The sequence below is a fragment of the Entelurus aequoreus genome, linkage group LG10 (assembly GCF_033978785.1).
Source record: "Entelurus aequoreus isolate RoL-2023_Sb linkage group LG10, RoL_Eaeq_v1.1, whole genome shotgun sequence".
Lineage (NCBI taxonomy): Eukaryota > Metazoa > Chordata > Actinopteri > Syngnathiformes > Syngnathidae > Entelurus > Entelurus aequoreus.
The window spans coordinates 30,761,770-30,774,998 of NC_084740.1; the positions used below are offsets into that span (position 1 = coordinate 30,761,770).

The following is a 13,229-nucleotide window of genomic DNA, read 5'->3' on the forward strand; positions in this document are numbered from 1 at the left end:
CCGTATGGCTGGAGGCGCCTCCACGCGCATAATAAGCAAGTAATGACCCTGCAACTCTTAGCGGCACTAGCAGGGAGCTACTAGCAGGACCTGGGTCCATGATGGAAAATGCACGTACACACTTGCATTACTGAGCCCCTAGGTGCTTGTCCCTGATACTGTATGCTTGGCCAACAAGGGTTAGGGGGGAAGCAGTAAACGATTATTCCTGTACCCTCTTCTCATTGTAGAGAATCTCCTTGATCCACCGTAGATCCTGTTGCTTGAACGGCACCAAGACCATGAGGGTGCCGGCCTCGTTGTTTAAGCCTGGATTGTAGGAGGCAGACTCGGGGTAGAAGAACCTCATGGTGGTCTTGTTGCCTACGTCTTCTTCGTAGCCCCTTACGGGAGAGTCGTTCAACCTGGGGTAGGGATTTGAGGTAAAATCACATGCTTACATTCTACTAAGGTCCAAATACTATGTGAACTACACTGCAAAAACTGAAATCTAAGTAAGATTAAATATCTCAAATAAGGGTGATATTTGCTTAATTTCTGTCTGATAAGATAATTCTTCTCACTAAGCAGATTTTATGTTAGAATGTTTTACTTGTTTTAAGTGTTTTGGTCCTAAATTATCCCAGTAAGATGTTACAGCTTGTTGCTGAGATTTTATGACCTATATTGAGTAAAACATGCTTGAAACTACAATATCAACTGTTGCAAAGCTGTGTCATCAACACTCACAAGTATAAAACTACTTTTTTAAAGTAATAATTTCTTATTTCAAGCATGAAAAAAAAAATCATGACTTTGACACAATTGTGTCTAATATTAAAACAGATGACAGCCAAATGGACTTTGCTGTTTTATTTTCAATGAAACAATAGAAAATACGTACTCATATAGTAGTACAGTTGTTAGTGGGAATATACTTATTTTAAGGTATTTTTGGGTTCATTGAGGTTAGCTAATTTGACTTGTTTTGGAAAGTCTTGACAAGCCAAATTTTCTTGTTCTATTTTTTTAATGTTTTTTGAACACTGACTTTTTGCAGTGTATAAAATTGCGTGTACTATTGGTGGGCGCGTTGCGTGTGATCTACTAAGATTTTGTGTGCAATTGATAACTGCTGCAGACTGCCTTATTTAAATAAGGCAGTTACCATGAGGACAATCATTTATTGCACATTCAGGTCACCATGCTCCTACCTGTGGCGTTTTGCTATGTTTTTAAACATGCAATTAATAGACCGTTATTTAACACTTTTTTCTGGGGATTTTAGAGGCAGTCCTGCAGTGCATCTACTGTACAGCAGTATCTTTTTTGCGCACTGAAGATGCTGGCACTTACTGCGAGCGCTTCCTGAAATGTTAAAGGCGCAAGAAATTGCAATACAGTTTTTTCATATAGAAGATATGTTGATAAAATCTCTTCTACATGGAAAAATAAACATTAAAAAAACGCCAGCAGACACCAAAATGCATCAATGAAATTTGTTTTAATCAGCCCCTTAAAGGCCTACTGAAATGAATTTTTTTTATTTAAACGGGGATAGCAGATCCATTCTATGTGTCATACTTGATCATTTCGCGATATTGCCATATTTTTGCTGAAAGGATTTAGTAGAGAACAACAACGATAAAGATCGCAACTTTTGGTATCTGATAAAAAGAAGCCTTGCCCCTACCGGAAGTAGCGTGACGACATCGGGGGAAGGACTGCTCACATTTTCCTATTGTTTACACCAGCAGCGAGAGAGATTCGGACCGAGAAAGCGACGATTACCCCATTAATTTGAGCGAGGATGAAAGATTCGTGGATGAGGAACGTTAGAGTGAAGGACTAGAATGCAGTGCAAGACATATATCTTTTTTCGCTCTGACCGTTACTTAGGTACATGCTGGCTCATTGGATTACACACTCTCTCCTTTTTCTATTGTGGATCACGGATTTGTATTTTAAACCACCTCGGATACTATATCCTCTTGAAAATGAGAGTCAAGAACACGAAATGGACATTCACAGTGACTTTTATCTCCACGACAATACATCGACGAAACACTTTAGCTACGGAGCTAACGTGATAGCATCATGCTTAAATGCAGATAGAAACAAAATAAATAAATCCCTGACTGGAAGGATAGACAGAAGATCAAAAATACTATTAAACCATGGACATGTAACTACACGGTTAATGCTTTCCAGCCTGGCGAAGGTTAACAATGCTGTTGCTAACGACGCCATTGAAGCTAACTTAGCAACCGGACCTCACAGAGCTATGCTAAAAATATTAGCTATCCACCTACGCCAGCCACCCCTCATCTGCTCATCAACACCCGTGCTCACCTGCGTTCCAGCGATCGACGGTGCGACGAAGGACTTCACCCGATCACAGATGCGGTCGGCGAGACGGAGGAAGTTAAGGTGAGTTCGCCGGCTAGCGCGTCTGCTATCCATCTCTGTCCTCCTGGCTGTGTTGCTGTAGTCCGCCGCTTATACACCGATCCCACCTACAACTTTCTTATTTGCAGTCTCCATTGTTCATTAAACACATTGCAAAAGATTCACCAACACAGATGTCCAGAATACTGTGGAATTTTGAAATGAAAACAGAGCTTTTTTGTATTGTATTCAATGGGGTACCAATACTTCCGTATCAACTGATTCCGTCACGCGCATACGTCATCATATCTAGACGTTTTCAACTGGAAGTGTGGCGGGAAAAATTTAAATTGCAATTTATAAGTTAACCCGGCCGTATTGGCATGTGTTGCAATGTTAAGATTTCATCATTGATATATAAACTATCAGACTGCGTGGTCGGTAGTAGTGGGTCTCAGTAGGCCTTTAAGTCATCCATCAGCTAAAAAAAATATAAAATGATATTACTGAATAGAATATACGTCTAATATTTGTATTTCTGACACTCCGAATATGTTGAAAACTTGTACGTCCTTTCTAGACGTACCAAATAAAGACACAAAACAGCGGCTGCAGAACAGTTTCATTTTCTCCTCCCAGTATTGTGGGCTTTCAGATGATTAGCATATATTCTTCATATTCCTAAAGACAATCACGCTAAATGATTAGTTTGCTCACTTAAAGGGATCATATTTATATATCTTTTTTCTACATTTAAAACACTACCATGTGGTCCCCAGCACATGTAATGGTGGTTCTTTGGTCAAAATGTTGCATGTATTATGTTTTACAGATCATCTTCAAGCCGCTTTCTGACCCTCTTTTCAGGATGCGCCGTTTTGTGGGCAGTGTTATTTATGTGGCTGTACTTTGACAGCGTCTTCTCCCCGTCAGCCATGTTGTAGTTTTTAGCGCTTCCAAATGTAGTCTACTGACAGTATAAATTCAAACTATACGCTACTTTGTATTAGAAATGGCAACAGCGCAGGATTATTGTGCAAGTCTGCCACACAATGGAGAAAAAGAAGTAGCTTATTTACTACAGCGTTGAACTACAATGGTGGACTCGCGCAAATTCCCTGACGTCCCATGTTATAAAAACATTACAAGTTGTGCAAATTCCAAACGGCTCGTTTGGAGGAAGTATGAAGGAAGGCAAGATTGTTTTATTAATAAGAAAAAGAAAAGGAGCAACAGAAGAAAGCTCATTTGTTGTTCTGAACATAATGTTTTGCTTTTAATGTTTTTTACTCACTTTTTGCAAATGCGTTACGACCAATTTTGCAAATTGTATAATCACACGCCCAAACAAATAGATTCTTTTGGCAAAAACATACTTTACATGTTATTGTATTTACCAATATTAAAATGTGCAGGTAGCACATTGTATACAATAGTACAACAATACATACAGTACACCTAAAGTTTGATGTAACACGGTCTGATATAACGCAATGCTCTATGTAACGCAATGTTCTATATAACGCGGTCTTGCCATGGACCTCCAATTTTCGCCTGTTTTTTTTCCCTCAAGAGTCAATCGCGTTTTTTTTTACCAAATAATTGATTATCAATACTGGTGGATAGAGCCTTCCCCATTCTGTGACGTGGGAGCACAATCCACCATTCACGTCACTTGGGGGCACTATCCACGAAACGTCATCATCACTGTCATCAACCCTCACAGTGAGGTAAAGCAGATGCAACGTTTGTTTACTTTAAGATACCGTCGCACGGGATGTTCGGTTTTGCTGGGCTCTTTTTTTCTTTCGCCTGTCTACATCAAAAGGTTGTCGTTTCTGAAGCGGATCATTGACGCGTAGAACTGCACCGAGACAGGATTATGCAGCCTCAACACTCAAGCAAGAAAGAAGCACATCGCAGAGAAAGATTTAAACAATTTTAAGACAGAGTCACGCTACTGTTTACCGTGAGCAAAACAAACTCACAAACTTAAAGGGGTCATATAAATTTTTTCTATTTTTAAAACACTTAATTTTGGTCTACGTAACATGTAATGATGGTTCTTCAGTAAAAAATTTGTAAGACATATTTTTGCTCCCTTTCAAAAAATCTCGTTTTGAGAGACGGAGTTGTTCGATTCAAATTAACCCCTCCTCACCCCGCCCCCTCAAGCTCAGTAAGCATTCGCCCCCGCCCGGCAGAAATGTTTTGTGGTTTTTTTTAGCTTTCTAGCTTTTGTTGTACACTTTGGACATCGATGACCGCCACCAGCCATCTGTTTCGAGTGACTTTCACGCCAGCACAACATTACAGATGAAATAACAAAATCAGCGGACTCACCGTGTTCTGTTCCCGGCGTGATAAGGAGACTATATGCAGGCGAACAAGAGAAAGGAAGCAGACGCCACAGGCTGCAGGTCTGTAACTATACATTACCAATAATCTTCTACACAGTCTGTATCTCTCCAATGCTAAATACTGGACATATCCATGTGTATATTGACAATAAAAATGTTTTCTATTTTATATCATGTCAATACTTTCTCTGCTGCTACTTTGAACACTTGTAAACAATGGAGGCTCAAGCCAGCTGCAGTAAAGTAAGCCACACGACGAGCAAGATCGCAAATGTAACAATGGATTATATTACTATATTACTAACTGGTCCATTGCCAAACACAATAGGCACTGATCCAAATAAAAGTCGTTTTTAAGGAAATTATTATTTCTTTTGTCACAGGACGGTGACGCTATGGTCTTACATTAGAAGGCTAAGCTAGATACACAACACCTCAAGATAACAATGCTAACGTATCATTCACACATTTTTTACGTACTGTTATTTCTTCCCTTTTCATGATCTCCTCTATTGCCATAAATAGAAGCCACCGACTGCACCATTAAATGTAGTTTTTCAGAAAATCTATCTTTTTGTGAAAGTTTGTGGTTGAAGCAGAACTCTTATTTACACACAATCGAAGCGACTTCTTTACAGATTAAGGCACATAGTGTCACACGCTATTGTGACGCCAATTACATGTACTTGTTTGTCACCTTTTGTTGGGCGGTAAGACCATTTAGATGTTCAGTGTTTGGATCAGGTAATTGGTTTTTGCTTTGTGTCTTGTGTTTTTCTTTGTTACCTACCCTTTGTTTTCTGTTACAGACCTAACCACTCCCTAAGCCGGGTATAATTACCAGGGGGTGCTGCAGGTGTGCGTAATAAACAGGCCTATTTAATCACACCTGTACGGGCAGGAAGGCACTAGCTGATTGCTCTTTGTGACACAGGACCTCAGATTCATGCTCTGGATTCCTCTCTTCAATTCCAGTTCCTGTACAACCGTTTGCCTTCCTACCCAGTATAGTCTTCCTCCCGGCTCAGGTAGCCACTCTGTTCGTGATTATCATATTTTACCTGTTGCAGTATTTTTCGCAGTGGAATCTTTTGTTCCTTTATGTTATGCACCGTAGTTTTTTGTTTTCTACTTAAGTGTGGTATATTTATCCCTGTCTTGAGCAATAAGGACACTTTTTGTTCTTACTCCTGCCTGTGTTTTTTGCATCTTGGGATCCGCTGGCCTCTTTGAGAGTATCACCAAGCGGGACACATTGCCACGAATCAGAAAAGTTAGAAATAAGGCACTTTTTAGTTCAGATGAAGCTAGAACTTTGTGTAGTGACTTGCGCTGGTTGAAGCAAACAGAGCATTTTCCTTCATTGGGTTTCATCGTCGACATAATATTGTAGCACAGCATACATAAATTTAAATTAGCTGACTAAAAGAAGGATGTTTGGGTAAATGTCTACCATGTATGGATACTCTGCTGATGTGACACTTCAACAAAACATTACACTTGAACAAAATTCCAAACAGACCATTTGGAGGAAGTCGGAAGGAAGGCAAGATTGTATTATAAATATCTGTGCAATGCCTCCACGATTTGATTTAAAATTTTCGGGACTTCTGCCAATCCCAAATACACATAAGCAGTTACCATCAGGTAAAAAAAAAGTTGGTTTTACATAATAGGGCCCCTGTAAACCACTAATATATTAACGTTGTTGACCTAGGGGAAACTGGGTAACACACGGCACACTGACAAAGCTTAACCTACTGTTACAATAACAATCTACAAGGTTAATACAGTACTTTCTTCCCCTCCATTTATCTGCTTTCTTTTGTATTTCAAGTTATCATTACATATACGTATGTATTGTTGCATTTGAAACAATTGTATTGTTGATAATAGAGGTAATTATTTTATTACTCATTATCAATAGTGCTATTTCTATTGGTATTTGTATTGCTCTATTTGTAGTGTAATAATGTACATTGTCATTTCTGTGTTATTAATATTTACTTCACTAACTCCTTCTTTGCTATCACTTTTCGTATCATATTTGTACATATCCTATTTGCTGATGCTGTTCTGTTGTTGTTGTGGTTGTTATTGTTGTGTTTGTTGTTCTCTCTCTGTCTTATCCCCCTCTTGTCCCTGCAATTTTCCCCTCTGTCTTCCTTGTTTTCCTCTTTCTACCCCCTCCTGCGCCAAATAATAATACACATCCATTTAATAAAGTCAAATACAAATAAGGCAGCAAGAGAAGTATCCCACACTTCTCTTTTGTAAAGTAAATCTGTACAGCCGATATGGGCATCTACATCAACACTATGATTTGCCTGAGTAGCTGGACAGGACAAAAAACCCCAAAACAAACAGTTTCAAACCCCTGCTGTTTTCACCACATAAATCGGGATTCATTTTGTTGTATTATTTTGAAAAAAAATGGATACAATAAGTTTGATATAACGCGATCTCGGAAATAACACGATCGGGATTTTATGGACCCCAACGACCGTGTTATAACGGACTTTGAGTGTACAGTAATTTACGGCATAGGGTCCATCAAACACGTTTTATATGTTACCCCTTCTCTTTACTAAGAGACAAATTCAATTTTTCATTATTATTATGGAATGATTTATACCACTTAACTAACCCATTGACCATGTTTGGTTGCACGCAAGCCTCAAAAGTAGAAAGTTGTGTTTGTGGCACAACAAGTCAGATGATGCCAGATTCTAAGGCATGCAAACAATCCAGACCATCAATAGCCTACTTGGCCCCGGAAATGCTTCTCTTCACAGAGGACAGAGTAGAAGAGAGGGAGGGGGCCGAGTTTCGTTGATGGGGGGACAAAAATGCATTGTCGCCACGCCAACAGGCTGGCTGTTTGAAAGCGGCTTAGAACAACTCAATGTGTCCATTCCAAAGGCAGTTAAGGCAGATTCGAACTTGCACATTCATGCCCAACAACACAAAATGTTTTCTCTGACTTTTTCTATTCAGAAAAAAGAAGATTTTAGTGAAATATTGTTAACCTCAAACATGAGGTGGACGCGGGCAAATACTGCGGCATGGTCATGCTGGACCTTCAGAAGGCCTTTGACACCGTTAACCAAGCTATACTGTTGGATAAGCTCAGAGCAATCGGATTTAACAAAACCTCATGGAGCTGGATGCAATCTTACTTGGAGGGGAGGGAGCAGGTGGTAGAGGTGAACGGCACCGTGTCCCCCCCCCCTCTCGGTGAGCTGTGGAGTCCCCCAAGGCAGTATATTGGGACCTTTGCTGTTCCTAATATACATAAACGACATGTCATCGGCATGTGACTGTGAATTGTTTTTGTTTGCGGATGACTCTGCCTTGCTGGTATCCGGCAAGGACAAGTCACAGGTGGAGAAAATCCTCAGTGCTGAGCTCTGTAGAACTTGCACCTGGCTCGCTGACAACAAGCTATCCATACACTTGGGTAAAACAGAATCCATCCTGTTTGGGTCCCACATCAAACTTAAGAAAGTCAATGACTTCACCATAAAAGTAGGTGACATTGTTATCACCAGGAAAGATGAGGTCACCTACCTAGGTTCCATTCTAGAGGCTAACCTTTCCTGTGATAAAATGGCAACCAAGGTAATCAAAAAGGTTAACCAACGAACGAGATTTCTCTGCAGAATTTCCTCTCTGGTCAACAAAAGCACCTTGAGGATTCTGGCGGGAACTCTCGTTCAACCCTTTTTCGATTACGCATGCACCTCCTGGTACCCTAGCACCTCCAAAACCCTCAAATCTAAACTCCAAACATCTCAGAACAAGCTAGTCAGGTTACTTCTAGACCTCCACCCCATATCCCACCTCACTCCTACCCACTTCTCTAAAGTGGGCTGGCCCAAGGTGGAGGACAGAGTTAAACAACTTGCACTGAGCCTAGTCTATAAAATCCGCTACACCTCCCTGATACCGAAGTACATGTCAAACTACTTCCTTAACGTAAATGACCGCCATAACCACAACACCAGGGGGTGCTCCACTAACCACGTTAAACCCAGATTCCGAACTAACAAAGGTCTTAACTCATTCTCTTTCTATGCCACATCAATGTGGAATGCGCTCCCAACAGGTATAAAAGAAAGGGCATCTCTATCCTCCTTCAAAACCGCAATAAAAGTTCACCTCCAGGCAGCTACAACCCTAAACTAACACCCTCCCCGGATTGCTAATAATCAAATGTAAACAATCAAATGCAGATACTTTTTCTTTTTTCTTATGCCTTCTGATCTCTCTCTCTCTCTCTCTCTCTCTCTCTCTATGTCCACTACTTGATGTCCATATCCTCCCCCCCTCCACACCCCTGATTGTAAATAATTCAATGTGATTATCTTATGTGATGACTGTATTATGATGATAGTATATATGATAGTATATATCTGTATCATGAATCAATTTAAGTGGACCCCGACTTAAACAAGTTGAAAAACTTATTCGGGTGTTACCATTTAGTGGTCAATTGTACGGAATATGTACTTCACGGTGCAACCTACTAATAAAAGTCTCAATCAATCAATCAAACTGCAGAGACAAGTTAAAAGCGTCAAATTTCAAATCAAATTTTTGATGATTGTATTGAGATCACTGGTAAATACTCAGTTTTTTTCTACATGATTTAAAAGGGAACAAATAACTACATGGCATTACCAAGTGGATTGCAGGAATTATTAGGAGAAACGATGCTTACCGAATGACCACATCATATCTGTTAATGATGCCTCCTAAGGAAGTGTTTTTAATGGCAAAGCCGTTGCCTATGACAACACAGGTTCTGCATTCGAGGCTGAAAAAAAAGGACAGAACACGAACATACTGTAAAATGTGACTGACTTACGAGACCTAAAAAAAAAAAAACAGTCATATTTGTTGTGCCACCTATGGGTTGTGGTCTGTAAGACATGCTAGCATACATAAATATCACGGCTTTATAATATTTTTCTATATAAGAAACATACACTTTTTTTCTATCCCGTTCCCACAATAAAAAACCAAAAAAAACCAAAAAAAAAATTTCCCCCTTGTTTTATAGACTTTCGAAAAGTGGTCAACAACTTATTTACAATTAGTTGTCCTGACAATGCCTCTGCAAAGAGGTTTTGTTTGATGGCGGCCATGTTTTTTTTAAACAAATTTTGTGTACAGCCACTGTCTTGGGCACTGAGCTGTGTGAGAAATTTCAAACACAACTTATTTACTTAATTTTTTAAATGTTCTAGCTATTTATTTAATAAAAAATATGAATACAATGTTTTTTGTTTTTTTAAATAAATATAAATACATAAATAGAACTTTGGGGTTTATCAACTGAAACCATGTGGCGTATTTGTCAGAAAAATCTGAGCAGCGGTTTTAGAAATAGAAGTAAACAGCTTTGGAACGTCCCCTCTGAGTCACTTTTTTCACTTACTTGTCTATGATGGCTGGGACCTGATAATTAGTTACTGCAAGAACCTTCAGTAGTTGCATCTCTGTAAGGAAAAAAAGAGTTTAAATGCAACCAAAAGAAGTTGATCTGTCTTGATTATTATACAGGAATAAATACAGCATGAGGGGAGGGAATAACAACGTACCACTGCCCTTTATGCCGTAAGGTAGCGCCAACTTTGACACGTGTTCCCGCCAGAAGAAATCCTCCAGTTTGAGAAAAAGCTGTGTTTGCCTGCTAATGCTGCATGAGAAATAACAACAGATATCATATTACACACGACACTAATTATATTACACGTCAACAAGAATGAGGACAGAAAGCACACAATAGACAATACAAACTACACTGCCAGCGAACGCTCAACGCATGTGGAAAACGTCTCGATGTGCTTGGATGACGCTTTAACCCACTAAGGCGTTTCTGGTATCTATTAGCCAGGTAACACGGGCCTGTTACAAGCCAACCGAGGCCATTTACATGATGTCATTTAAGTGCTTTGAAATCGTCCTTTTGGCATGAGGAGAGGGAAAATGAAACAACGTTCACTGAGGCCCACAGAGCGAGACCAAGGTGGCATGTTGTATTTTTGGTGTGAAACAGTTGTTTTCTGACTGGCGGTGGACTCCAGCTGTTTACAACCTAACTCTCTTTTGACATTCACGAGCCTCATGTGGTGACAAGCACTGCATGGTACGTGGGGATAAATCTCTAGGGGAGGGGTTTTATTAGGCAAAATGCCACCGTTGATTGCCTCGAGGGTCATCCCAATAAATGTTAAAGGAAACAACAACTAGTGGATTTCACGCAACAACAAAAAAATCCTCTAACTAAAACTTGGAATCCGAGAGTTTTAAACATTCGAAGGACATATGTGAAGAATAATTTAAAAAAAACAACCAAGAGTGGCAATTGAATATGTCTTTCGATTAATTACCTCCAATGTCTGTTATTTAGCAACATAGCTCAAAAAGTTATTGGCAGATTTTAAGTAGACTTTCAGGAAAATGGCACAAATGGGTTAAGAATCAAGTGATAACATTTTGGGGACCAGTGGCGTCAAACGTACAAACAGGTTTAATCCGGCCCATGGCCCGCAAGATAAGTATAACATGGGCTGCAATTTTTTTTATAAAAGAAACTGATGTTCTAAATGTGTTTAATAGATGTCGCAATCACAATTCAAGTGTAACCCACATCACACATGACACTGTCAGCTGACTTTAATCGCCGTCTGGATTGGCTGCTGCTACTCCAATCAGCGCAGGTGCAAGCAATCAGATGCTCCTGATATGGCTGGCAGAAGACGCACAAACAACGCACAATACATTTTTACATTGTAAATTATCCACTCTACGGATAAAATGACAAGCCGGTAAGATGCAAAGACTTAAATTAACCTGACCAACATCTTTGTAGTTAGAGTTCCGTGCAGCGCTCGCAATTGGTTGACGGCACGATGCGCACCCTGAAATCCATTGTAAAAATGTGTTTCTACATTTGTTAATTGTTCTATTTTATTTTATGCTTAAATCTACCATGTTCAAATTGGTTAAGTTTGTAGTTATGTTACATTGATTTCGGCTATGGTGTCATTTTTGTTAATTGGTTTGTTTATATTATATTTGTAATATTTGAATGTTGATAAATGAATGTGTTGTGGCAGTTGTGGATGTCACCGATGCGGCGGTTTGAGGAAACACTGAATTGCTTTTCCAAACAAGTTTTTAATGGTGAACTGCCAACATTAGAATGCTAAACAGGAATTGCTTTAGTTTAATGGCTTTGTAAATATACTGAGACAAATTCTGAGTTCATTGTGTTCTTCATGGTGTTTTTGAAACTGCACCAATTTTTTCCTCAGAATTGAACTTACTTGGTGTTTTGCCAAAAGGATTATTTGTAATATGTACATTTCAAGAATGTGCTTGTTCTATTTTTGGCCAAAGTAAAACAAAGAAAACAATCTGAAGTTGTCTTTATGTTTAAGTTATTATGCCATGGTTATACCAGTCCGCCCACGTTGGAATAGATTTTCCTCCCTGCGGCCCCTGAGCTAAAATTAGTTTGACACCCCTGATGGAGAGTCAATATTTTCTTTAAAGAATTCTGTACGATTGGTAGATCTGCACTCTGAGTGCTTTTGCAGTTATATTCTGTTATGTTCACCTGCCCAGATTTCACAAAAAGCTTCTAAAATGTTCTGTTAAAGAGCATTGCTGTCACACACAGAGGTAAAGAGCAAAGTGGAGCGAACACACTACACTTTTTATTTTGCCTTTCTTTCACAACCTCTTTGTGAGACAAGAACGCAGATGTCATGTTTTTTTGCATTTAAAATTATAATATACAGCTTGTGCTAGACGGCTACAAATGTAGCCAATGGGACTGATTTATTCTAAAAAAAACATGCCAAACCCGCCAACAATACTCAATTTACATGACGTGACCTGCATATTAACTAAATATTCGCAACATTGTTATTACAAGTGCTAACACAAGGAACTATTTTCAGCCATGACTTAGTCCCAGAGCAGTAACTAGCTTATGCAGCTATGACACACTGAGCTGCTGCATCGCCTCAGAGTTGTTGAAAGTTTGTGCTAGATAATAAATCAAGACGCTCATTTACTCCCGCCTTTTTTTTTTTTTTTTACCTGAGAAGAGATGAATATGATTAATTAGTCAAGTCTTGTGCTGAAAGATATAAACATCCCATCAGCCGACATCCCACTGAAAGCAGGCATTGTACATTCTACAGTTTGTATTTGTTGTTTAGCACTTGGACCCTGTTCACATTTGAGCTCAAATGAACTAGAGTTCAAATGTAATTGAACCTAGACCTATCTCTCAAGCAGTACACAGAAGATCATGTTCACCGTACAGCAGAATAAACTGAACATGAGAGTTAACTGTTAAAGAGTTGAAGAGTTAACTGAACATGACAAGTGTGACCGCATTTATTTTCAACTTGTTCTAATCATACTGACGTTGACTGGTGATTTCGATATTTGGCAGCATTACACAAAAAAAATAGGCGG

General features: G+C 39.3%; 1 protein-coding gene across 2 annotated transcripts in view; it reads right to left on the minus strand.

Annotated features, from left to right (window-relative positions):
• The window catches only part of st3gal4 (ST3 beta-galactoside alpha-2,3-sialyltransferase 4), a 76,122-nt gene that overhangs the window by 24,061 nt on the left and 38,832 nt on the right, over positions 1–13,229 (minus strand). The window contains exons 5-8 of one of the 2 annotated variants that reach the window (XM_062060532.1): positions 10,334–10,431; positions 10,171–10,231; positions 9,451–9,546; positions 215–404 (exon numbers count right to left, since the gene is read on the minus strand). In XM_062060532.1, coding sequence (XP_061916516.1) covers positions 215–404; positions 9,451–9,546; positions 10,171–10,231; positions 10,334–10,431 — 445 coding nt within the window. The remainder of the gene's footprint in view (positions 1–214; positions 405–9,450; positions 9,547–10,170; positions 10,232–10,333; positions 10,432–13,229) is intronic. The other variant, XM_062060533.1, reaches the window with a different exon arrangement.